At 40.6% G+C, this 24,983-nt stretch overlaps 1 protein-coding gene across 1 annotated transcript in view; it reads right to left on the reverse strand.

Moving 5' to 3' along the window:
* NETO1 (neuropilin and tolloid like 1) overlaps positions 1-14,345 on the reverse strand; it is a 92,731-nt gene extending 78,386 nt beyond the window's left edge. The window contains exons 1-4 of the mRNA XM_036823492.1: positions 14,318-14,345; positions 12,234-12,287; positions 11,859-11,996; positions 7,174-7,422 (exon numbers count right to left, since the gene is read on the reverse strand). Of these exons, the coding sequence (XP_036679387.1) occupies positions 7,174-7,422; positions 11,859-11,996; positions 12,234-12,287; positions 14,318-14,345 (469 nt within the window). The remainder of the gene's footprint in view (positions 1-7,173; positions 7,423-11,858; positions 11,997-12,233; positions 12,288-14,317) is intronic.
* Between the last annotated feature and the right edge of the window lie 10,638 nt (positions 14,346-24,983).

Genomic DNA, 24,983 nt, shown 5'->3' on the forward strand with positions numbered 1-24,983 from the left:
TCAGCAAATTATTGTGAAAAAATGTTAAAAAAGAAAAGCTTAGATTATAATACTTTCTTAGGCAAAATACGTGGGATGTTATCATTTGAAAAACATACTTCTTGAATACGCAATAATAAGTTAAATGTTAGCGTTTTCTAGGAGAAGATTTTACCAAAAAGCCTGATAACTATGGACACCTAGAAAAAACATGAGAATGCAAAATGGAGATAGAACATATGCATTATTTCTTCATTTTGTTTCTTGAATGTTTCTCTGGCTCAAATGATACCATTTCTCTTTAGGACAATTTTAGTGAAGGGTGGACGCTGGTCCTTGGATGTTGGCACAACTGTGTGATTGGGTCCAGAGGCGATGTTATGATTGATCAATGCGTGATCAGGGCTAGTCCGTAAGACCCTCTTGTGGGAATTAGTAAACGGTACCCATTGCTGGATATGGGTCTGCTCCTGGGCATCTGAATGTGAAAGGAATCAGGCCTTCTCTCTCCCTCAACCTAGTGTCCTTAACATGACAGCTGTACGCAGCAGCCCTGGGGACAGGGATGGTGTTGGTGACCGGAAGCAACTGGCCACAGAAGAAGTTAAAGAGACACGTGTGTTAGGAACGAGGAATAATTGTGGGAGATCGAGGAGAAAGAAATTAGTTTTTCCCTTGAGTACCCAGCACGTAAGTCACAGGTTCCAAGTCATGAGAGCATTATACATACAACTGACCAGGTCAGTACAGCAGATATTCGAGAACAGGAAATGAATCATACACTTCCAGCTCAGGAGGACTGAAAAGGCAGATTTTTATAATAGAGGTAGAGGGACGAAAGACAAATCATTGCCTTTTTCATCACTGTGAATTAATAGGCATTTCAGGCAACATGGGAAAGGTGAATTTTAAAATTCATACACCAGTAATGGTGAAATATGGGTGATACAGTATTATCCCTTAATTACATTTCTTAATATAACTAAACTGAAAGTACTTGCAATATGTGATGTAATTAAAGTCATGATCTCTACCCTTTGTAGAAGGTGTATCAGCACAGTGGTTATATAACTGATAAACAAGCAGTAACTTAACTTCTACACAGAGCTCATGAACCTGGGCAACACATTTTCTCTAGATCATTGGTTCCTTTATCTTTAAAATAAAAAGGCTGAATGAGATGAACTTCAAGGTCTCTTTCAGATCAAAAGAAAATACACACCTACAATGGTAATATACCTGAGACTCCACGTGGTCCAGTCTCAAATGTACCATACTCAAAAACATGCAGTCCAACAATTAACCACTAAATAAATATAAACACACCTAAACACTGTGCTCCACCTTTCCAGGAAACAACAAGATAAGGAAGGCATTCTTTCCATACAGGAAACTTCTTTAAAAATCTTCCTTCTCCTTTGCCACTGCTTTCAATATTCTCTGTACAGATGGGAGCTAATCCTGGAAATTTTCTCTCCCACTCTCAACTTCTCTCCTGAACACCCACCTAGACCAAACAGCATTCCCTCCCTCCCTCCCTCTCTCTCTATTCCTCAGCTCTCCCCATGAGCCCTCTTTTCTACACATCAGATCAACCAAGTCACAGGCTGGGCAGAAGAGAGTAAGGATAGATGAAATTGCCCTTACACGAATATCTTTGGTAACTATTACACGTTGATAATTTTGTCCCTACCGTGACTCTCAAGTTTTTAATTTCATTTCTTGAAAAATAAGCCTCAACGAGAAATGTGAATTTGTTTCATACATTTTCCATTTGACAGCCTTTAGAATATTTTGCGTCTACCGTGTAAATATAATAGAAAGACAATACGATACTATCTGACCTAAGTGTATTCAACCTTTTATTTCTATGTTAAAAATAATCAGATAAAATCCTTAATTTAACATTAACCTCTTTTACTTCTTTCATCTTTTAGTGCAAAATTCAAATTAAAGTTTAGTTGTTGAAAAAATGATATCAATAGATAGGTGAAATATTTCTTTTCTTTCTCACCAAAGCATATATCTGAACTCTGATTTTCTAGACAAGAAAATTTAGGAATTTTCAACATGGTTAATACTCACACATGCATTCACATTTCAGACAGAAAGAGGAAAAGCACTGCATTAGATAATTAAAGTAACATCAAGTCCATGACCATATTTTACCTAAATAATGTATTTCATTTAATATGCATGGAAATCTTTTTAAAACACTCAATTTAAATCACTGTACTGCAGTGTATCCTTTCCATTGCCTTTGAAGTCAATCAGCGTGGAGTTTGTGAGGAGGCTAGGAGTTGGGCAGAATGTCCCTAAAACACTTTGGGCTGCTCAGATGAAAGGTGCTGAGTACAAAGTATCCTAATTATTTCAACATAGTTAACAACTCCACTCACTTCCAAGCCAATACCTAACTCGACCTCACCTATTTGGTACTTTGAGGCATAATCCTTAAATTAAATTTCTCCAGTAGGGTGTGTGTAACCTTGTTTCATAAAACTAGTTCAGAAAAAATAACATCAAAAGAGGAAGATTCCAAAATCATCACATTCTAGGTCTGTAAAGAGGAGAAAACCTCTCCATTAGGAAGGAAAGAACAAGACTAACAAGAGATATTTGTTCCTACAGAGATTGAAAGGGTTACTTTCCCCAAGACTAGAACGTCCTGGATGTTCTTCTTTCTTAATATCTAATAAAGCCCTTGATAATGCCTCTGGACTGGGGACACAGCGAGTACAGTTACATGTTTCCTCCTTAGTTCATATTTTCAAGTAACAAAGAAAATTGAGGCATGGAGGCAGCTGGATGGAGGGAAGAGTTAACCTCTACTTAAAAGGCATTCTCAGTATAAGTAAAAAACAAAAAAAAAATGTAGATTGTGGAGAGATGGTATTCCCTCTTCTAAACTTCCATTCAAATTTAAAAATTCATTTAAAAATACATTTTAAATTCTAATAACAATTCATTTAAAAATTACCAACTATGGTATGTTCTCTTTTTTTTGATTTATCTTAAATAATTTTATTTACATTAGTAGTAACAAAAACCATGTTGTATCCTTTTCAAAAATTTAAGCATTACTGATAATGCTGATAGAAGTTCACTGTATCTCTCTCTTGGTCCCTTCAGTTCCTTCTCATCCACCCCACTCCAACATCATCTAAGGTAATCATCGTTACGAGTTTGGTGAATGTTATTCCAGTATTATTAAGGTAATTTCATTATAAAATATTTTCTCATGATTCATTTTTCTATAATACATTTGGTTTCACTGTTTTTAAGGAAAACATTATTAAGATGAGAAAACAGTGTCGGTCTATTGCAATGAACACTTCTATATGTTTTCTCGTTAAATTATCTGTGGGTTATCAAATTTTCCATCATGTAACTTTTAAGATTGTCAGTGATTCTGAGATTTCTCTTCGCGGAAGTAGGAGAGCGTATGTTGAGGAGACCTCACAACACACCTGTGCTTGCACAGGAAGAAGAGAGGGTTTCCCAACAGGCATCACCCGGAGGCTCCCACCGGGGCTCTGGGTTCCTTGGCCCTTTTTCGAACCTCACACTGTCCTTCATTCCTGCAGGCCCTGGGGGTTTCACAGGCTGACCTCTCTGACTGTTGCTCTGTCTCACAATCCTTCTTGTGCATGCTAGACTACACGCCTAGGTGATTCCTCATTGCGCTGTGGACCCAGCTAATGGCACGGTATCTACCATCAACCGCATCCGTAACATAAAAACTGCGGAGTCATCAAAATGTGTCAGAAGGTGGAAAACCCCTTTAAGTGTGTATCTGTGGCATCGTCTCTGGCTCTGCCTTCCTGCCCTCCAAGTCCACACATGACCTCCAGTTGGCTAGTTCTCATCGACCACCAGTTCAGAAGTAGCTCCTAGGAACACAGGAGCTAGGGATTAAAAGGCTATGTTTTAAAGTTGACTAGGAAAGGAAGTCAAAGACATTCAGATATTAGGAGATAGAAACAAGTTTGGAGATAAGAGTTGACACAAATCAGTGTCCCGGTCAGGCAAGGCCGAAGCTGAAGACTGGACATGGGTACTGACCCATGGCAATTTGGGACCTAGAGCATCATTGGGAAAAATGAGCCATGTTATAAAGATGAAGCATCATGTACCTTCGCTGGATGCTGTTAAACATGCTTCAATATTTGGATTTCACACTCACTGTACAATGTTCTGATTATAATCTGGATGCCCGTGTATGGTCGCTTACAAGAAACACTGAGCTGTGTGATTCTAAGAATTCTTACTAAAAATGTATGTATGTTTATATGTGTGTACATATATGTATGTGTACATGTATATATGTATATACATATTTGTGTACATTCACATGTATGTATATGTGTATATTTAGCTTGGTTAATGTGATTCATTCCTAAGAGTGGGTACATTCTCACTGTGCTGACAACAAGTTTCTGGGACTGTAAATTAAGATCCAGATCCCAGATTATGGTAAATTCTCAAAAATAATAAAGACCACTTAGCCTTCCTACTGCTATTTCTGCCCTAACATATTTTATGACTGCTATCAGAAATAACTCTAACCCTCATGTAGAGACTTAGGCCCACTTAAACCTAATAAGGAAAAGTGGCATCGTGTAGGTATTAGTTTTGCATATCCATCCCAAAAAATCAGGGAAAGAGAAGTTGTAATTTAAAAAATCTGGGTCACTTGCTCTCCCAATAAACTATGCCAAGCCTCCTTTACTTTTAAAGAACACGTGATCAAATTAATACAATAATAGCGCTCAACAGTTGAGATCTTATAGGAAGTGAAAAAATCCATAAATATGCATTGGTTGATAATCAAACAATCTTCAAACAATCTTGTGAGTAATCAATATTATTCCTACTTTAAAAATAAAAATATTGATGGAATAGAACATGAAGGATCATGTCCAGAGTTTACAGCAAGCAAGAAATAAGAAAGCTAGAATTGGAAGCCCAATCTGCTTCCAAAACCAGTGTTCCTCACAGCCGTGCTGGAGTCCAGTTCTCGGGGTGACTTGGTGGGAAGATCTCTCCTCCAATGTGCATCCCACTCTGGGGCCCTCGAGATTCCAGCAATGCTTTATCACGTAAATGATTAAGTTGACTTGAGGAACTCTCTCAATTCCCACAGGTCACCGCTTGAAGCATACCACCAAGTAAAAATGAAGCCCAAGTTAAACTAAAGCCTGCGTGACTCCTTATTACCTAAATGCTGTCTAAATGATCACTAATCCCTACCCCCTTCCTCCTACATTAACTAAGTGGCTTCCTCAATATTGCCTCTTTATGGAATGAGTTGTAGATTACTGTGCCACTCAGGCAATGTCCTTGGGCCATAGCGTGTCAACTTGTGCAGTCATGGAAGTTTTACACAACTCCTTTTCAGGGTCCTACTTTCCCCTCAGATGCCAAGTGTAGGTTTCCCGGCACACTCCACTCAAGCTTATCTGAGTGACAGCAGAAGCCTCAGTCTATCCTTAACTCATTCTTAATTACATGGAATCATCTCCTCACATTCCCTTCCGATTCAGATGTTCCTGGTAATAAAATCTTCTCCTTCTACAGATGAAGCAAGGTGGGTCTAAAGAAACAAGGCGCAAAGAACAATGCTCGGGAACAAAGAAGCTTTGGAAAACCTAGGATATCAGATTGAACGCCACCATTTACGTATCTCAAGTAGAGCTAGAAACGTGGATAGAATTGCTTAAGTTGATAAAGTATGTTAGTTGACCCTACATTTCTAATGAAACTACAGTTTTAGATCCTCACACTGTTCCCATGATCACCAATCTCAAGGTGAAAATATAACTTACAAAAGCCTAGATCATACCATGTGCCATTATTTTTAGGTCTTAGCTATACTCAAAATAAGCAGTTAAGAAAAAATATATATATATATTTCCATTGAAAACTCTAGCACTAATAAAGTAATCTCAGTGTTTACACCTTTCCGGAACACATCAAATTAGCTTGATTGCCACATGTGAAATACCCATGACTTCTGTGAACAATCCAATATTAGCAAAGCATAATAAAAACCACAGTCTCTTAGAAATATTATAAAAATATTCCTAATGTTTAAGGCTAAGGCATACGGTAGGGTTAACATCTTACTTAAGTATTATATTATTAAACCATAATATCATAATAAAAGTTATCATTAATCTTATATTAATTATTTCAAAAATGTTAGTGCTTGAACTGAGCATCGTAACCCTGCTCTGATGTTACCTTTGTAACATGGAATGGAAACTTGAACAAATTTTACATATATTCCAATTTAATTTATTGTCTTTTATAACCTGAGTAAAACAATATGTACAAACTTAAAAAAAATGTAATTATAAATAAATAATGTCCTTTATGTAAGTTGAGTCGTTTTTCCATTAAAAAAAGTGACTTCATCAAATCTCAAATTGCTTCAGCCTGAAGTTCTGGCAGTTTAAAAATATAACCAATTTTTATTGTATTAAATGATAACTCATCATAAAGTGAGCCAGTCAACCTCACCGACCCTTTTTAATATTAACAGGTGAAAAGGAAAATTGACATAGACTAGATAATTATCTAATAACAGCTAATGGGTGCCAGACCTTGCAAATGGGTATTTGGCTGCTATGGGACTCACTTTTCCTTTTATCACAACTCTGAGGAATTTGCATTTCTAAAAAGAGTTTAGACTGACTGCTTTGTACTAAGACCCATTTGCTTTAAAAATTATTATTTTTAAAAAAAAGAAAAAAAATTATAATTTTCAGAACAAATGAATTTTTTATTCGAGTTCTCCAAAGATCATTTTGATGGATACATTTTACAATATTGCAATTGCCTTTTCAAGTTTATTGGGATTCAATGCATAATTAGTTTCTCTATTACAGACGGCCTCTCAAATTACACGTTTCAGCATAATGGAAGTCCAACTAATTAACTGTGTTGCTGATGACCATGTAGACCCCTGAGTCACTATGCTGTACCTCTAGTGTAGGCTAAATTTTAAAGAAAAATTATTTTCCTTTCAGAATTTATGAAATGAAAAGAGAAAGTATTGTAGGTTTGGTTTTAAATAGAACCGGGAAGCTCTTTGAAAATTATCAAGTTGTCTTACAAAAGTTCTTATAGTATGAAGATAGAAAACCAAGGAAGAAAAAGATATAGGGAAAAAAACAAGTCCTCACTTACCAGGTGTGAAATTGTATCGAGCTGAAAATCCCATAGATTCCAGCTCTCCATCAGCAAAAAATTTAATCCATAGAAATCTTCCACTGGATTTTATTACAGGTGGATTTTGTTGTCCGCAAAAACGCCCAATTATTGGAGAAAATCCAAAAGGTCCATCTCGAACTTCAATATGATCAAATTTGCACTCCCAAGAAGGTTCAATAGAGTACTTTTCATCAAAATAAAGTTCAATGCACTGTCTTGGGGCAGCTGAAAAAAAACAAACAAACGAAAGATTATGTCTAGAAGGTCCTTTTTAAATCCGTAGTTTGGCTTCTCCGATTCTACTTCAGATTTTATCTGTATAACTCCTATCAAATTTTGACTGTGATATGCATAGAAACGCTTTGCAAGTTTGTTATTCCTAGCATCCTAAGAGATAATATTTCCATAATAATGTCTAAGGGATGATTCTTAAAACTGATGACGTTGCACAAAATATTATCTGATATAAAATGACCACTTCAATATCTAACACAGGATGAACAAATCACAGTAGTTTTGTGAAAGCCTGCTGACTCAGGTTTAAAAAGTAGGGAGGCATCTCTCTGTCACTTTTCCCACATCTTCAGGAGAATCCAGTTTTAAGGTCAGAAACTTGAGAACTGTTCAGCATGGAGTTAAACCATTCAAATAGTCCCAATTAGATGTCTTGATTAGATTGAAGTGTGTGTGGAGGGATATTAAGAGTAATTTTCCTAGAACACAAATATTATCATGTCATTCTCAGGTTTAAACTTATTCAGCAACTCTCTATCAACTATAGGAAAATGATCAATTCACTTGACATATAGGTTTCTTACAAGTATCCAACAACTCACCCTGCCAGGGTCTTTTCACCTCACATACAGCCGAAGTTCAAGCCACTCCAGGCATATCATGTTTTCTAGGACACCATGCTCTTTTAGGCTTTCGTGTGTTTTCCCACTTTCTTGAGTACGTATATACCTCCAATCCAACTCCTGTTTATGTGGGAAAACCTTGCTTAAAAAAAAAAAATCTCCTCTCTACATCTCCTTACTAAAGACGAAACCCATATCTATTCACCTTCTTTTTTCAGCATTCAAGCACAATACTTGTCATTGAGAATTTCTCAAAAAAAAAAAATCTTTGTTGGGTGAATTATAAATGAACTTATCTTCGTAAATGTGTTTATAGCTCTTTAAATAATCATGGAAGAGCCCGATAGGGTGAGCAGCTCCATAAACCTCCACACGGATGCATTTGCTAGTGCCCTTCCATTCTTCCCTTGTCATGGCCAAAACTGTTCAAAATTCTGGCATTCCAGGCTGATATTCAGCCAGAGTACCCCCAGAATAGCCATTACAGTTGTTGAAATATCCACACGTTTATCCTAGTTAGTAAACTGCTGTCTTGAGCCCTTCAGTTGCTTTCCAGCCACTTGATCCTCTTTAAAGACCAATCCCCTCCAGAAACTTGAAAGTTAAGTCCTGGCTCGGCAGGGCCTGCTTCCCACGTGGTCAGCAATCATTCTGAATGACTACTGTCCCCTCCACACCAGTTCTTAAATATATATTGAATATCACCCTTGAATGGCTTTAAAACTAAAGCCTTGCATGCATGGGTATCAAAATGTATATACAGTTGAGATACATGATTACGTGAAAATTAGAGACTTACAAAATAAAATACAATCCTGATATTCTCTGGCTTTTCCTTCACAGTCTGTGTTGACTTTCTCCTTACTCTGCCCTCCCTTACATGTTATTTTCCAGAAATCTATTCTATGTCTTCTTTCCTCTCTTTCTAGACCAGGGCTCTGGATGCCACTAGCATTTCAATGGAAAGAGATTATAATATAATGATATCTGCAGCTCCATCTAAGCCCAATTAAATCAGAATTCCTGGAGGCAGACCCAAGTATCTGTATTTTCCAAAAGAGTTAAAGTGCTCCAAATACCTTTTGTGTAATTTAATTCATACTAGCAGCCTCAACAGCAATCACCTATAAATATATATTTTTATCCCAGAACTATCCACTGAACTAAAGATCACACATCCAATCTCTTCATGAGACATCTCCATAAACACCAAATGGAACACATTATTTCTCCTTTATACCCCCCTTTCTCCACCTCTATTCCTTATCTGACATGGCAATTCCATGTAACACATCACCAAGCCAAAACTTCAGAATAGTCCTGAGATTGCCTATTCTCTCATCCCTACATCCAGTCACTCAAGACTCGGTTTCCCAAATACCTCTCATTTGTTCCCTCGACTCCACCATCAGTGTCACTTCTGTAGTTCAGGCTTTTCCTATAGTTTACTCCGTCTTTCACAATAGTTTCAGCTTATGTTCTCTTCCTCCAGTTTCTTCATCAAAATCTCACCTTATTATTTTTCTCAAGTTATTTCAGTGGCACTCGCTTGTCTATAACATAAAGTCCAAACTTGCCTGGGTGGAAGATGGATGCCAAGCTCTCCTTTATCTGAGGCCACCTGCTCTTCAGACTCCTCACTCGCTGCTCTCCTCACCCTCTGCAGACACCCTATGATACTACACGTGTGTAACCAACCTCGCCGCGTCTCTGAACCTCTGCACATGCTATTCTACACAGAGGACGATTATCTCCTGAATGTTCTTTATAACTGAGTGTAAGCATCTCTTCCTCCTTATAGACTTCTTGTCTTTCTCCTTATTCCAAAACTGCTCATCTCGGGGCCACTTTAGGTTGCTTACTGAAAAAAGCACAGTCCCCAGACCACATCGTAAGTTCCATAAGGCAAGTACCATGTCTATTTTGTTCAATACTCTCTAAACAAGAGTGGTTCAGTAAATATTTGTTAAATGAATGTATGAATGGAAAAAAAGACAAGTATGAAGTATTTCAAGATGGGTATAGAAGTATGATTAACAGTGACAGGAGATTCTATTTATTTCCCAACTTTAAGTTTTGTCCTTGACATGACTACAAATGAATGCAAATATGTGCATGATATTAGAATCAAATGTTAGCAATGCATTTAAATTATCAATAAGAATAAACATGAAAGCACAGTTAACATGCAAAGATTTTCTTCTGAATTACAGGAGAATTAGTTGATGTTATTCTTTTTAATAATTTGTAGTTTTGAAATACTGTTGCTTCAAAACACAAATTATGTTATATGAAGTTAAGCAAGACATTTAACCCTTCTGTGCCTCAGTTTCCTTATATGTACAGTAGGGACAACAAAAATACCAAATTTCTACGATTAAATATTTATGTATATGTATATATATATGTATATATACACAAGTTGTCCCTAGGTATCTGCAGGCAGCAGGGGAGAGGGGAGGCGGATGGTTCCAGGACCCTCCTTGGACACCAAAATCCAAGGATACTCAAGTCTCAAGTCCCTTACTTGGCCCTCTGTGGGTTTTCACATCCTCAAATTCAATCAGCCGAGGATCTTAAACTAGCACTACACGATACAATTATACAGTATATGTATTACTACATATAACAGATATGTAATATTAACTTGATAGAAAGAACAGCTAATTTTAACCCAGAATTTCCACATTTCAGTCTCCTTTTCTATCGATCATAAGAGGAAGAAAAACTGCCAGAGCTCAGTTTCTCAGCTTTATGCTTTTATTATCAGAGCTTATTCCTTTCTCTTCTTCTTGTAATATGGTGTATCTTTGCTAAAAGTTCAACTTGAAGCACGACAAGAAGACAGGAAAGATCTTGGTCCAGAAATTACAAAAAGAATCATTTCTAAATGAAATTCTTGAAATCAGTTAACCAGAACATCTTTTAATTTGAAAGATCTATCAAATTAACATGTCCCTTGCTTATAAGTAAACAGTGAGCATAAATACCATCTTTGTTAAGGTAGCTGTGTGTGTGTGTGTGTGTGTGTGTGTTGGGGGAGCACAGGGGTTGGGGAGGTTGAAAGTTTTGGGCTATTAAGTACTAACACATAATATTGAAAACTTCTAGCACTAGATGAAATGTTCATGTATCGGTATCATCCTTAATAGAGAGGTGTCTACAAGGGTAATGGAAATGGAAAATGTTCAAAGAGAACTGAATCCCTTTTCCAGCACTTTTTATCCTTCAAGCTGGGGAAAAAATGATGAAAAGAAGCATCATCATTTGGAATCCTGACTTTGGCATGAAAGTATGAAAATATCACTTGTGAGCACAAACTAAGGCAAGTGCTATTCAGATTGACGTTCGGAAAATATGATCATAGATGTACTTCCGACAAGAATATGTTTTTCGTGCTTCATATTATTTAAGAGAAAAATAACAAATGTATAGGTTATTCTACTAATTATTAAGCCCAAAAAATACCAGTCGCCCAAACTGTGACACATTAGGTACTATTATGCTAACCATGCATCCATTCCATTAATTTAGAATTCCAAATCAATTACATGACCGGTGAAATAAACTGTTGTTGATTTCTTTTTATTTCCCAGAATTTACCTGTTTATAAACCATTACTAATAACTTCAATAATTAGCTGGACTCCAGATTTTACAGCTATTTGATTCACTCAGAGATATTTATGTGTACGGTCTCCAAAACCAATTTTTGTAATGTCTATATGCATATTGTCCATCCAAAGCTTAGAGGTGGTCAGACTTGGCTGAATGTTTTCTCCAGCTCTGGCACTGGCTTCCTCACCTTCTATGATGTAGATGCACTCCCGGTCAGGGGGGTACTTGCTGGGATAGTTCGGAGAGGTGAAGACACCTCCGTCTGCATGTTTTGTCCAACTTCCACACTGCACAGACTTCTGCGTTTCTGAGGTGGTTTGCTTTTCTGGAAAAAAATAATTTTTTTAAAGCCATTATCCAATTTTTTATAAAACTAAAAATAGACAGGACATTCTTACAATATCCATTAGTAAATTAACTTCTAAATGGTGTCTTAGTCAAAACCAATCAATTATACACACTATAAAATGCTCAGATATTCTGGAATATTAAGAATGTGGGGAAAATAGGACAATGCAAGTGACTGCAGGTCTTCCACTTGCATTTTTCCAAAGAAACACACCTGTTCCTTTCTTGGTTGCCCCAGACAAATGGAGGATGATTAAACTTGCTACAACTGAAACAAAAAAAGAAAAATTAGAAAGCTTAGTGTACACCGAAATGATCAAATGCTATAACAACATAACAACTTAAAGATAAAATGATATCAAAGAAGATTACTTTATTACTTTTAACTGTTCCGAGTAGACTCAGAACTTGCATAAACTGATAAAATGTACAAATTTGTACTGATAAAATGTACAAATCAGGACAACTTAGGAATCTCCTCAGGACGTAATGCCAGTTAGGAATGGCTGAGACCCAAACTCCTAAAGCAAATGCAGACTTCAAGACTAAAGAGTCAATATTGTCACCTACTAATGTCCCATTACAGCAGGATTTCAGGAGTACGTCTGAGCTCCTCTTTGTGAATGACCTTGCTAGCATCTCTAAAGGAATACAGAGGGACAGCAGGTAAAAGGGTGAAAAGGAAAAGTTGTATTTTCATCAACCATGTTACTGTGTTTTAGAAAATAAATACTTAGGCAAAATCCTATGGCAGGTCGGGGAGGGGAACAGAAGAAAAACAGACTAATGTGGATTGAAGGCATTAAGTAGCATAATTAAAAATGTTTCTTATAAAATGATGAACTACCAAGTAACCCCAGTCCTCAGCATTTTCTAAGCTCTGAAATTAATCTCTCCTAGCCTTAACTTTGATTTAATATTCAGTATTATCCAGAAATATTTTATAATTTTATTTATTTCTATTTTATTGAGTCAGTTTTTCCAGTATCAGAAAGAGCCTCTGATCTGTAACTTAACAGTAAATCTACGAAGACCACTGAAACTTGCCCTTCTGTTTTACTTCCATATCCTTGATTTACTTAATATTTTTACAAAGCCTAAAACTGAGAAAAGTATTAAAGTCATCTAGTCTTCATAATTTCTGATTTTTCATTCTCTATTTCTGTTTTTATTATTGACTTTGTTGCTCGATTACCTAAAAGCTCTAAGTTCCATTAGGTGTATAATCATAAGTCCACTTAAAAACGCATTTGGAAAAGGGAGGGTATAATTCACAATGCTTTCCTTAACTAAAGCTCACTATAGGATCTTACAAATTTATGCTTAAAGATTATTCCAGGAAAAGTATGTGGGCCTTGCGATTAGTATTTGAGAAATGATGTCAATTACTGTACTTCGTACTCTAGCCTGGCTCTCTGCTTTTAGATTAAAATATCAGTCGTTGCTATTGTCTGTGTTCAGGTAGGAAAAAAACAAGTCTTACTTTAACTTGCCGTGTTTCTACACCTACACACACGCACGCGCACACACCCGGGTGTACAGCCATCAGTATCAAGCTGGAGTTTGGGTGTTTTCACTCTGCTTTTCCTCTTCTGCTGGCATCACATTGTGGAGCGTGTGCTGTGATTAACACAGCGGCAAGGCCGGTCCTTTGACGGCGTGGCATAGCCACCCGAATCCTTGCTTTATACTGTGAGATTTCCACCATATATTTTCTTACACTGCCGTTTACTCGATTACTTCTGACACTATTTTCCTCCAATCCCCCCCCACCCCGCCCCAATTGCACGCGCACCACACACTCGTGAAGCAACACTAGAGGACTATCTACTCTCCGGAAGAGTTGAGGTTGGTCCTCGCCCTCCCCTCGGGGGCTGCGTTCAGGTGAACCACAAACTACCCACGGGGGTGGGCAGGCGGGCCGGCCGAGCTCCAGAAGCCCCCGAAGGGAACTATCAGGCCAGCTCTCTCCCTCTTTCCACCGGCCACCTCGCTCTTGCGCACGTGCCCACCCCCGAACTACTCGCCATGCTCTGCCCCGGGATGTTCCTGCCCACGGAAAGGCTGTTTTCCGCGGCAGGTTCTGCGATCCCGGTGACCACCGCCTTGCGCAGCCCGCACGCCGGTTCTATGATGCTGCGATACAGAAAGTTTACATCTGCCCCAGACTCGCCGGGCCTGCGCGGTCCGGCGGGAGCGCGGCGGCGGCCAGGCTTTCCCTGCGCGTTCGGCCACGAGGGAGGGCAGGCGGGGAGGACGGCACCCGGAGAGCCCCGGCGCGGCGGGAAAGGTACTCACTGTGAAACAAACTGCGTCCATAGATCATGTCTGTTCGTTACACCCGAGGCTCCGATCTCCACTAATTCCATTTAGAGACAGGGAGACTTCCAGCGGTCGGGGAGAGGACGGAGTCGAGAGGGGTTTTGGATATGCAAACCAAGAGCAAATGAAGGGGGGTGGTGGGGGGGGGAGAGAGAGAGGAAAGGAGGAGATCGGAGCCCACACGGCAGCAAGATCCGGACCCGTGCGTCCTCCGCCCCGGGCTCGCGCTCGCCCTCTCAGCGCCGCGAGGCCAGCAGCATCCTCGCCGTGACGCGCGCCTCACACCCGGGCGCCGGGCGCCACCAGCAGCGCCGCCGGCGGCAGCGCCCTCCTCCTCCTTTGCATCACCGCCGCCGCCGCCGCCGTCAGGAGGGCGCGCGGGCAGTCGGCGCGCGGGCGAGCCCTGGGGCGTCCCGAGCCGGGGCCGGGGCCGGGCGGCGGGCGCGGCGAGCGGAGCGGGGCCCAGTCCGGACCGACGGCAGCCACGGAGCGGACGGCTGCGGCTGGGGCTCGCTCAGTCCCCCGTCTCATACACCACGAGCAGCAGGTCGGAGCAGCCTCCGCCGCAGGACGTCCAGCAGCCCGCCTCTCTCCAGCCCCCGGGGACCTTCCGCTGAGGCATTGAAGACCGGAGGAAGGGGTCCGTCATCGGCTCGCCGGGCTGCGCGCCACCTCTGCGGTCTCGCGGAAAGAGGAGCGGGGGGGTGGGCGTCCGGGAGGAGGGCCGGAGGGTGGTGGAGGGGAACCGAGGTGGCAAGGGGGGGCGGGGACGGGAGGGCGGGGGAGGCAGCGGGAAAATGACAGAGTTACCAGGTGGGCGCCTGAGTCATCGCCTGGGGCTGCGCGGCGCTCCGGGAAGCCCGGCGCCGGCGTGAAATCGGGCAGCTCCGCGCGGCCGGCGCCCCCGGGGCTGGTGCGCAGCGGAATGGGGCGGCGACGGCGGCAGCGGCAAGGACAGCACACCGGCTCCGAACCCGGCGGGGGGTGGGGGGGCCGGAGGGTGTGGAAGACGGTGGGGGGGGGGGAACAGGCTGGGATCCGTCACTCGGCCAACCTGGGCCGAGGGGGCCAGAAGGGCGCCGGCAAATCCCGAGCTGCATCCTCGTGCCGGATAAAAGGCGTGCAAGGGGGAGGGGCCGCCATGTGAAAATCCCTTTCGGGGTTCCAATTTTCACTTTTTAACGATTAGAATTTCCGGTCGATCTCTTGTCCCCCACCCCTCATATTCTATCTGTCTAGGAGAAACGGATTCTGTCTCCCTTCGGGGGTGAAGGCTTTGCCATTTACTCCGGTCTCGGGCTGGGAGACGAGGCAAGGGCGCGCCGGAGGCAAAGGCAGCATTAAAAGTTTCGCGTTTTATCACCTGGCCTGATGCGGAGGTCGCCCGCAGCAAACTGCTCCTGCAAAGACACGGGCTTCTAGCAATTTTCCTTCACCCTCCCCAAAATATTTAAAACTCCCAAGGCAAACACAGATCACCTCCTACCCAACCCCTTCATGGACAGAGGCGCGCGCGCGCAGCGCGTTCAACTCGGAGAGAAAGAGGAAATTAAAAAAAAAAAAGAAAGAAAGAAAGAAAAAAGAGTTGCTAGGCAAACAGCTCCGAAAAAAACCCAGTTTGTAAAATGCAAATAAGTGAATATGAAGAACAGTAAACCCGCGGCGGCCCGAGGAGGGCTGGAGCGCGCGGAGCGGGGAGTCCCTCCCGGGCGCTGCAGCGCCACCTCCTCCCCTCCCGGCGGCGTCCCGCCCTCCAGCCGCTGCGGACTCCGCCCGCGCCCACCGGCCGCTAGCCCCACCTCCGGGCCACGCAGAGGCCGTCGACCCCCGGCCCCCGCCTCGGCGGCGCGGGACCCCAGGGGCGCTCAGCCGTAGCCCCCGCGCCGCCCACTCCGCAGACCGGACTGGGGCTCCTGTTGGGGATGATGGCGGTGAGGAGGCGGGCGTAGGGAGAATTAAAGGAGGTAGAAAGCGGAGAGGCGCTTTGCTGCGAAGACTAGGGTCACCTCAAAAGGCAGGAGAGAGAGGAAAGGGCCGGGAGAGTGGCCCGGAGACTGGTGGCTGCCGGGCTGCTGCCGCCGCCGGGCTCCCGGCTTGACCTCCACCTTCTGGCACCTGCTGCCGCGGCTCGGGGCAGCCCGCGTGGGCGCGTGCGTGCGCGCGGGTGCGGGGGAACGCTCGCGGCTGTCCTGCCCTCATTTTCCCAGCAGAGCAGCTGGGAGAGGGTAGAGGTCTACAGGCCGATAATTTGCAATGAGGTCACCCCCAAGGCCGGGGGGAATCCCCGAACCCTGGAAGCAACCTCGAAGACTCCTTCCATCAAGCTTTTGGCCCTTTGATTCCCGGAAGCTGCAGGCCCTCGACGGTGGGGTAAAGTGATCAAATAGAGAAGGGCGCGCGCGTGCTTGCGTGCAGGCGTGCGTGTGTGCGTGTGTGTGTGTTTCCGTCCATTTAATGAAAAGTGGGTAGATGGGGCAGGATGGAATGGAGAGCTAGAGCGAGAGAAGGAGAACGCCAGACCGCCAGACCAAGAGGAAAGGGGAGGGGAGAGAGGGAGAGAGAGAGACGCAGAGACAGAGAGAGAACACAGAGAGGGAGAGAGACTGCGCGCCCGCGGAATGCCAACTCCATCTGAACTTGGTGCCTGCAAGAGGAGCTCCAGGCTCGAGAAAGGAGCAAGGGGTGAGCTGATGGATGGAGAGCCCGGAGGAGCGTCTCAGAAAATCCGTGTGTATCCGCCCACGTATGAAGTTGTAAAAGGATCAAAGGGGAAAAATAGCAGAAGGTCCCGAGGGAGTTGTGTGACCCACGTGCGATTCTTGTGCCAGCGCGGGGGTTGTGTGTGTGTGTGTGTGTGTGTGTTAGGGCGGGGTGATGAGTGGATGGGAGTGGAGTTGAGAAAGAGTGGCTAGTGCACGGTTAGAGCGGTTAGTAGATGGTGAATAGATGACAAAGGAAACAGGTCACCGATGGGGGAGGGAGGGTCATTGAAAACCGGTCAATGACACAAGCTGATAGTAGAATGTTGACATGTTTAAGAATGGATCGTAATTATTTTTTGCATCCAAAAATCTTATTTACAAAAACAATTTTTTGGAAAAAAATATCCTTCACTGAAACAGTGGCAACGTTAAAATTTTTCTTAAGGGAAACCACTCTGTTTCTCAATAGCAATTTGAAGGTAGAAGAAGGTAAAGTTGGTCTTTGCTAAATCCGTCCACTCAAGTGTGTCTAACATTTTTTCCCTTCTCTTTGCTTTCCCAGGACACAGGTCGTTGTAACGTAGCCAAGGAAGTGACCACCGAAATATTCCTAGACCAGTGGGTGGCCCTTGCATCTGAAGGGGGATCCAGGAAATTCAGGAAGGAAACCCCAGGGGAAAAAAAAGAGGGGCACCCAAACCTTTTGTCCATGTCTTTATTCCTCCCATATCCCATTGGCCAGCATGTCTGTATTTGAGATCAAATTCTCATAAATAGGGGCCTGCCTCCCAGGCTGTGCCTGGGGCTGAAGGGTTGCACTTCTGCGCAAACCTCAGTTCTGATGGAATGAGAGTGCATATCCTGGACCTGGTCCATGACAGAGGCTCTCAGGCCCTCTATTCACTTCTTCACTCACCAAGAGACAGAGTCAGGCAGATGCTAAGGCTTTTGCTCTGCTCCCCTAATCCTTCCAGGTTATGGCTGCAACTTTTTCCTTGAAGAGTCCATTCATTTTCCTACACACACACACATGCACAAGTACTTTTAACCATCCACCACATCCTGCTTGCCTGGCAAACTCTCTTCTCGTTTTTGAGTTCTGAACTACCGCTTGCTGAGTAATGCTGCCTCCCTGACGGAGACCCACGAGTTTTTACTTTCTGAGAAAAACCGACATATGGGAAAAGTTCAGCTTCTCCAAGGGAAGGTTTTGCACACATATGGCCGAATTTCAAGATGTGATTATGTTGAAAGAGAGAGCTTATAAACTGATAGCTTTTATAAGTTCAATGTGCTGTCCTAGAAGAGGGTGCTTTGTCACAGTTCTCCAAAGTTAGCATTGCAATAGAGACTACTTATAGGATATAAGGCAGAATTAAGGCCTCTTGAACCCAATTTACACTGTCACTGGTTTCCTTTGAGCCTGCACCCTATAACAATGAGTGATAAGGAGGATTTCCAAAACCCTATAAAGAACTGGTGTAGGACACTTGCTCTTCTGATTCAGAAGTAAGTAGTATTTAGCTACATACATGTAGTTCTCTATAGAAAATAATAAAGCTCCAGGCCCACTAGGGATCTTTCATTAATTCATCTGCAGTATTGACATCTTCAAGGGTTTTTTTTTAATAGTTAAAATAAGTGACGTTACCGAAAAAAAAAATGTCCAAAATCAATAGTGTTTCTGATACATTCTGTATTATATTAGTTTCTTGAAAATTTCCTACCATATTTTAATTGACATAGTTCTGAGCTGTAAAGTTCTGTTTCTTCCATTTTATTAACTCAATATACAAGTCATAATATTAGTTTATCAAAAACACTTGATAAATAATTGCCACCAAATAATGGAATTTTTTGGAAGATTATCTGCAATATTCTGGTATGAAACTGGTTTTAAGCGGTATTGATGAAGACATTTCCTTTCAGTCTGTAAAGGTATCCTGACAGTAGAAAATCTTCATAAAATAGAAGACAGATAGAACCTTTGAAATCTCGCATTTAAACCAGACAGGATATGTTATGAAAATGACTAGGGAAAATAAAATATGATTCTCTTCCTAGTATGAATATATTGTATTATATCACAAGAATATTAGCCTCTTGTGGGCAAGAACTTCCATAGCACATTACTCAACCAATTTTCACCTATACTTGCAGATATGTAGTTGTTGTCTATGTTGTTACATATTTACTGATAAGTGTCCTCCAAGAAAAATGTACTATTATGTCTGGAAAAATATGAGGGGAATAAAAATAACTCCGTTATCTACCAATCTATGCCAACATTTTTTAAAAAACCTTTATTTTTATGGTTCATTTTTAATTGACAGTAGCTTATAAAATTAAGATCGAGACTTTTTTAGTAACCGCTGGCCTAATTAAATCACTAGTAATCTGTAAATCAGCATAAACTGAAAGAACATTTCTAAAGATATGTATTGAGATTAAAAGTTCATTTTTCTGTAAAGGAGCCACCTTCGTACTATATTCACTCACTGTTATTTTGGGGAGAAAATGAGCTTCCATCAAGAGTTTAAAAAGGGATTTAATCGTATTTAGAAAATACATTAAGCTGAAGAATAAATATACATATTCCATGTCAAAACATCCATTAAAGAAAACAAAACTACTTAAAATTGCTAAATTAGATGTGTGAATGATACTTATGGGTTGGGTATAATTTTTTTATCCTTAAGTATATAAATTAATAGCATCACCTCAATTTACTTGCTTTGGCTAGTTTAGGACATATCGTATTATTAGTATAACAATTTATTGGATATTATATGGATGATTTAGAAAATAACAAAAGACAAGATTTACTTGTTGAACACAACAATGTAAATCAACTATACTCCAATAAATTTTTTTTTTTAAAAAGGCAAAAAAAGGGTTCCCTGGTAGTGCAGTGGTTAACAATCCACCTGCCAATGCAGGGGACACAGGTTCAAGCCCTGGTCCGGGAAGATCCCACATGCCTCAGAGCAACTAAGCCCGTGCGCCGCAACTACTGAGCCTGCGCTCTAGAGCCCGCTAGCCACAACTACAGAAGCCTGCGTGCCTAGAGCCCGTGCTCGGCAACAAGAGAAGCCACCGCAATGAGAAGCCCGCTCGCCGCAACTAGAGAAAGCCCGCTCACAGCAACGAAGACCCAACACAGCCAAAAATAAAATAAATAAATTTATTTTTAAAAAAAGGCAAAAAAAAAAAAAAGGACTTACTATAACCCTGAGTGTTAAAGTAGGACAGGACTTATATCTGACTCGTGAAACAATTCTGAGGAGATAAACAAGCTTTGGCACATGGAAATAAATTAATTTAAAAAATATATTTTACATACATATAATAACAAAGTCATTTATCTATTCTTTCTTTGATTGTCCATTTTTTGTTATACTCAATAGGTTGTAAGGAAATGCCCCAAATGTTTTCATTTTCTTTTGCAAGACAAAAAGAGAAATTTGAAATAGCTCTTTTCCCCTAGTTTTAGGGCAGGCCAATTTGCAAAAATATACAATTTCAGAAAGGAGCGATACTGCGGCAGAATTTTTGCCAAATAGTTATGATTTTTTTTAATCAAGGAAAAGTGTCATCAATGTTTTTTAGTAAATGTATTGTTTAAAGTAATAGCCTTCAAAATAGTTTTATAATTGACAAACACAGTTAATTTTTCAATATATTTCTCTGGGAAATTAAAGGATTTATTACAGTTATTACTAGGTTGTATGCAATACATGACTCCTGTCACAATTGCACTTTCTTCTAAAATGATGCTTTCTAATGGAGTGAAAAGAAAGAAAAGGGTTTTGGAAATGACATAAAGCAGTAGCATCTGGAGGGGCCCTCTGAAAGCTGTCTTAACACGGTCCTCTGAGCACAGTGGATCTTTGTCAAAGAAACAGACAGGTCAGTAAAGAGAAAATAATTCTTATATATGCATCGAATACAAATTTGAAGGTTTTATTTTAAAATGTTTGTTTTCAGGTCTTTCTTGACAACTTATAAGATGGGAGACATGCTTTGGTATTACAAGAACTAGATGTTCTCACCAGGTCAGATTATGAGAACCGAGTTAATATCTGAGTTAAAATCACAGAGGACTAAGTTAAAATTATCTTAGTTTGTAATTGAAAAGCACAGCATAGTTCTGTTTGTCCAAAGGTTATAAGCTGATGCTTTTGAGTAATGTATTTTATTCGATCCAATTCTGGATAATTCTTGCTTCACTTAAAAATCCTGAGTGGACCACAGTTTACCAACATTCCTAAATGTCAGCACCCCTTTTAATCCGAATGAGCAATTGATAATTCAGTACAATCTCCTCCATCCTCAGCTACTCTGAGATACTACGTAGGGAATATCTGCTCCACTTTCATCTGCACTGACATATAGTTTCCATCTCTGTCAACATTTTTGTAATACCAGTTGTGACTGTTTAGGACACAGACTAGAGTGGTGATTTGCTGGCCTCTGTGTACATGTGAGTGAGCAAGCCTCAGTCTTATCCTATCTTATCATTTTACAAATGAAGAAAATGAGACCAAAAGAAGTGCAGAGATTTCCCCAATGCCGCTTTATTTGTAACATAAAAACTGATGGAATCCTAGATCTTCTAACTCACAGGGGGAAGAAAAGTAGGAAAAAAAACTTGCTGCTCAATTTGGATTTTTTTCACCTAAGTTCAAAGGAAAGCCTTAATTTCCTCTGCTTTTTTTCACTACTCACATCCAGCCAGAGTGTGCGTACCTCCAGAGCCACTGCTGAAGGTAATAAGTGCATCTGTGGGCCTTAGCTTAAAAACAAATCCAAAAAGCAATTAAAGAAAATAGCAAGCGCATTGTGAGGAAAAGCTCAGGGGGCAGAAATTTCTTGGGACATAGAAGGTAAAAATGGAGAATGGCACAGTTTTTTGTTGTTATAAAGTCTTACTGGAATAAATGAGTAATTACACACAAAGACACACACACACACAACATAAGGAGACAGAAGGTGGGTAGACATTGCATATCTCCAAACTGAATAATAACCATATGACTTGTTAGAAGAAATTGCAATTCTTTAATAAGATTTTTGCAATATTTAAATGTGAGGCATAGAAGTTAAGAACACTGGAATCAGAAACGTCTTTTTAGAATGCCAGGTCTGTAAATTAGAAGATATATAAAATCACTTAAACTTTCTTAGCCTACTTGCTCTTATCTTTAAAACAGAAATAATATATAGAGTTATTGTATAATTAAATGGAGTGACAGATAAAGCACTGAGTACAGTGTCAGGCACGCATAAATAATTATTGCTAGTTTTTATTAACACAATGATCAAAAACACCTATTTTTGTGTCTTGCAGATGGAAACAATTCCATAAAGACCTAGGTACCTGGATAATATTTATACCTACACCTATTTCTATACATGTACCTGTACCTATTTTTACATCTATATCTTTATATTTATCTATAGCAGTAGCTGTAGGATAGCTATATCATCAAGCTCCATATACTTTTATAGCTTAATATAAAAATGCTTATAGATATCTAAGCTGAGAAAGTTTGACATATATCACAGCCAAGCAAAATAACTAATACAAATAATGTGAGAAACTCTTAAGGAAACAGAAGATAGTTGTGTCCTGAGCTGGGAAAACTGGAGCCTGCAGCAGAGACGGAGAAGACTAGGGGCTGTGAGTGGGGTTTGCTGAGGGAGCTTTATAATAATGTCACAACTCTCCCTTTCATTGCTCTGGAGGCTTCTGCCAATACACTTTTCTTAAAAGCTTTGTGGGTTTCCTATAGATCTTATTGGGGTCTCCTCCATCAGATTAAAAATTACATTAATAAATCTCTTTGAGAGATTTCCTTCTCTGCCTTGGGCTAAGAGTTAGGGGCTGTGGAATAATGCCTTTAAGATCATTAGTTGCCCTACTGTCTAGTTGAGAGAATCTACAATGTACATATAAGATTCTTGAGACCTTTTCTTCTAGCTGAATTATTAATCAAGATCCTTACAGCGGCAACTTTGATTTGAACTTATCCTGAAGTCCTGTTTTACTGGCTATGTCCTGGTTTTAACTTGTATTTTGAAGTCATTTCTTAACTGTGAGTGTATTTTGCTAACTGCAAAGTCTGGGGATGACAGAAAGTTTTATTTTTTGAATTTAGCAAGTTCTGGCTCCTTTATGTTTTCTCTAAATTCTGCTTGAAATGTGAACAGTTCCATCATTAGCTTTTCTCTCTCTAGGTGTGCCTTAGCATACACAGCTAAAATAAGTCTATTGGCATTTTCTTAGTAAAGCTCAGATTCATCACATCGTTAGGTATATTTTCTATTTTCTAAATTAAAGAAGGTGGCAGTTTTGTTAAACTTTCCACCACTGTACAATGCATGTCAACTTTTCTTCTGCCTCTGATAACAATTTCTGCATTATCTTCTCAGCTCCCACTAAGTCTCCTTAAAAACCTTTAGGCTTCCAACTTCTGCCCAGTCCCAAAGCCAATGACACTTGATTTAGCCTTTTTTTTTTTTTTCACACCTGCATCTTCTCACTTCCAGCTACTAATTCTGTTCCAGTTATATATTGCTGTGTAACATACTGCTCCAAGACCTTGCCTTACAACAAACCATCAAGAAGATTGTGGAAGGGTGGCTTGTTTCTGCTCCATGTGGTACCAGCTGATGTGGCTAGAACTGAGAATCAACTTCCAAGATAACTTCTTTACTCCCACATCTGATGCCTTGGTGTCCCTTTTTCTCTCTTTCATTCTTCCACTCTCAAGCAATGATGCTTCATTCCCCAGTGCTTTCCGCATGGCCTGGGCTTCTCACAACATGGTAGTATCAGGTTATTTGCACATCTTACAGTGGTTTCTGACTTACGAGGAACAGGAAATAGAAGCTGCAAGGCCAGTGAAACTGTCCTCTTCAACTAGTGCATGATCATTTCTGTCATATTCTGCTGAATAAAGCAATCACAGGGTCCACTCAGATTCAAGGGAACAGAGAAGTAGAATTTACCCCCTACTGGCAAAGTGACATGGTCACATTGAAGAAGAACATGAAGGACTAGAGATATTGTGGAGGCCACCTTTAGAATATATGATCTCTTATACCTGCCCCATTGACATCTCTGGGCTGGAAAGCATAAAGGTGACTGTAAGGCTGAGTGCAATATAAAGGAAGATCACGGGACTTCCCTGGCGGTCCAGTGGTTAGAACTCCACGCTTCTACCGCAGGGGGCCCGGGTTTGAACACTGGTTAGGGAACTAATATCCCACAAGCTGAGAGGTGCGGCCACAAAAACAAAAACAAAAAAACTAAAGGGAGACCAGGGGTGTGGCCACTGTGGGGCAAAAGATGTCCCAGTCAGGTAGGTACACTGAGATGACAATTTTTATATTAATCAAATAGAGTCAAAGCAAAATAAATATCATGAGAAAAAAATGTTGTTACATATTTATAGAAAAAAAAAGAAATATGACAAGTTGCTTTAATGTTCCTCACCGTATACACAGCTAAAATTTAGCCTGATTAACATTTTGTAAAAAAGAACAAATGAAAAAATAGTGAATTATATGAAATAATAATTGCAGTTTAAGATTTTTAACACAATCCTCTCAGAAACTGACTGCTTAAGTATATTTAAAATTTGCAAAGGTTGGGAACTTATGAACATAAGCTCAATTTATTTGGTGTAAGCAGAAATTTAATTCAACGTAACAAACAAAATGAGTTTATTACTCATTTTAAACTCTTATTAAGCATTTATTAAAAACAAATACATCATATGCAAAAAACAAAACTGGTCAATTCAAAAGATAAACATACAGAACTAATATCAGAATACAATAATATATCCTCCTGAAGGCATTATTCTTCTTGCTATAACACATCATCTAAGCATTCTTTAAAATTGGGTGTGCTAAAAATATCTTCTTTTCAC

This window comes from Balaenoptera musculus, chromosome 14 (genome assembly GCF_009873245.2).
Source record: "Balaenoptera musculus isolate JJ_BM4_2016_0621 chromosome 14, mBalMus1.pri.v3, whole genome shotgun sequence".
NCBI lineage: Eukaryota > Metazoa > Chordata > Mammalia > Artiodactyla > Balaenopteridae > Balaenoptera > Balaenoptera musculus.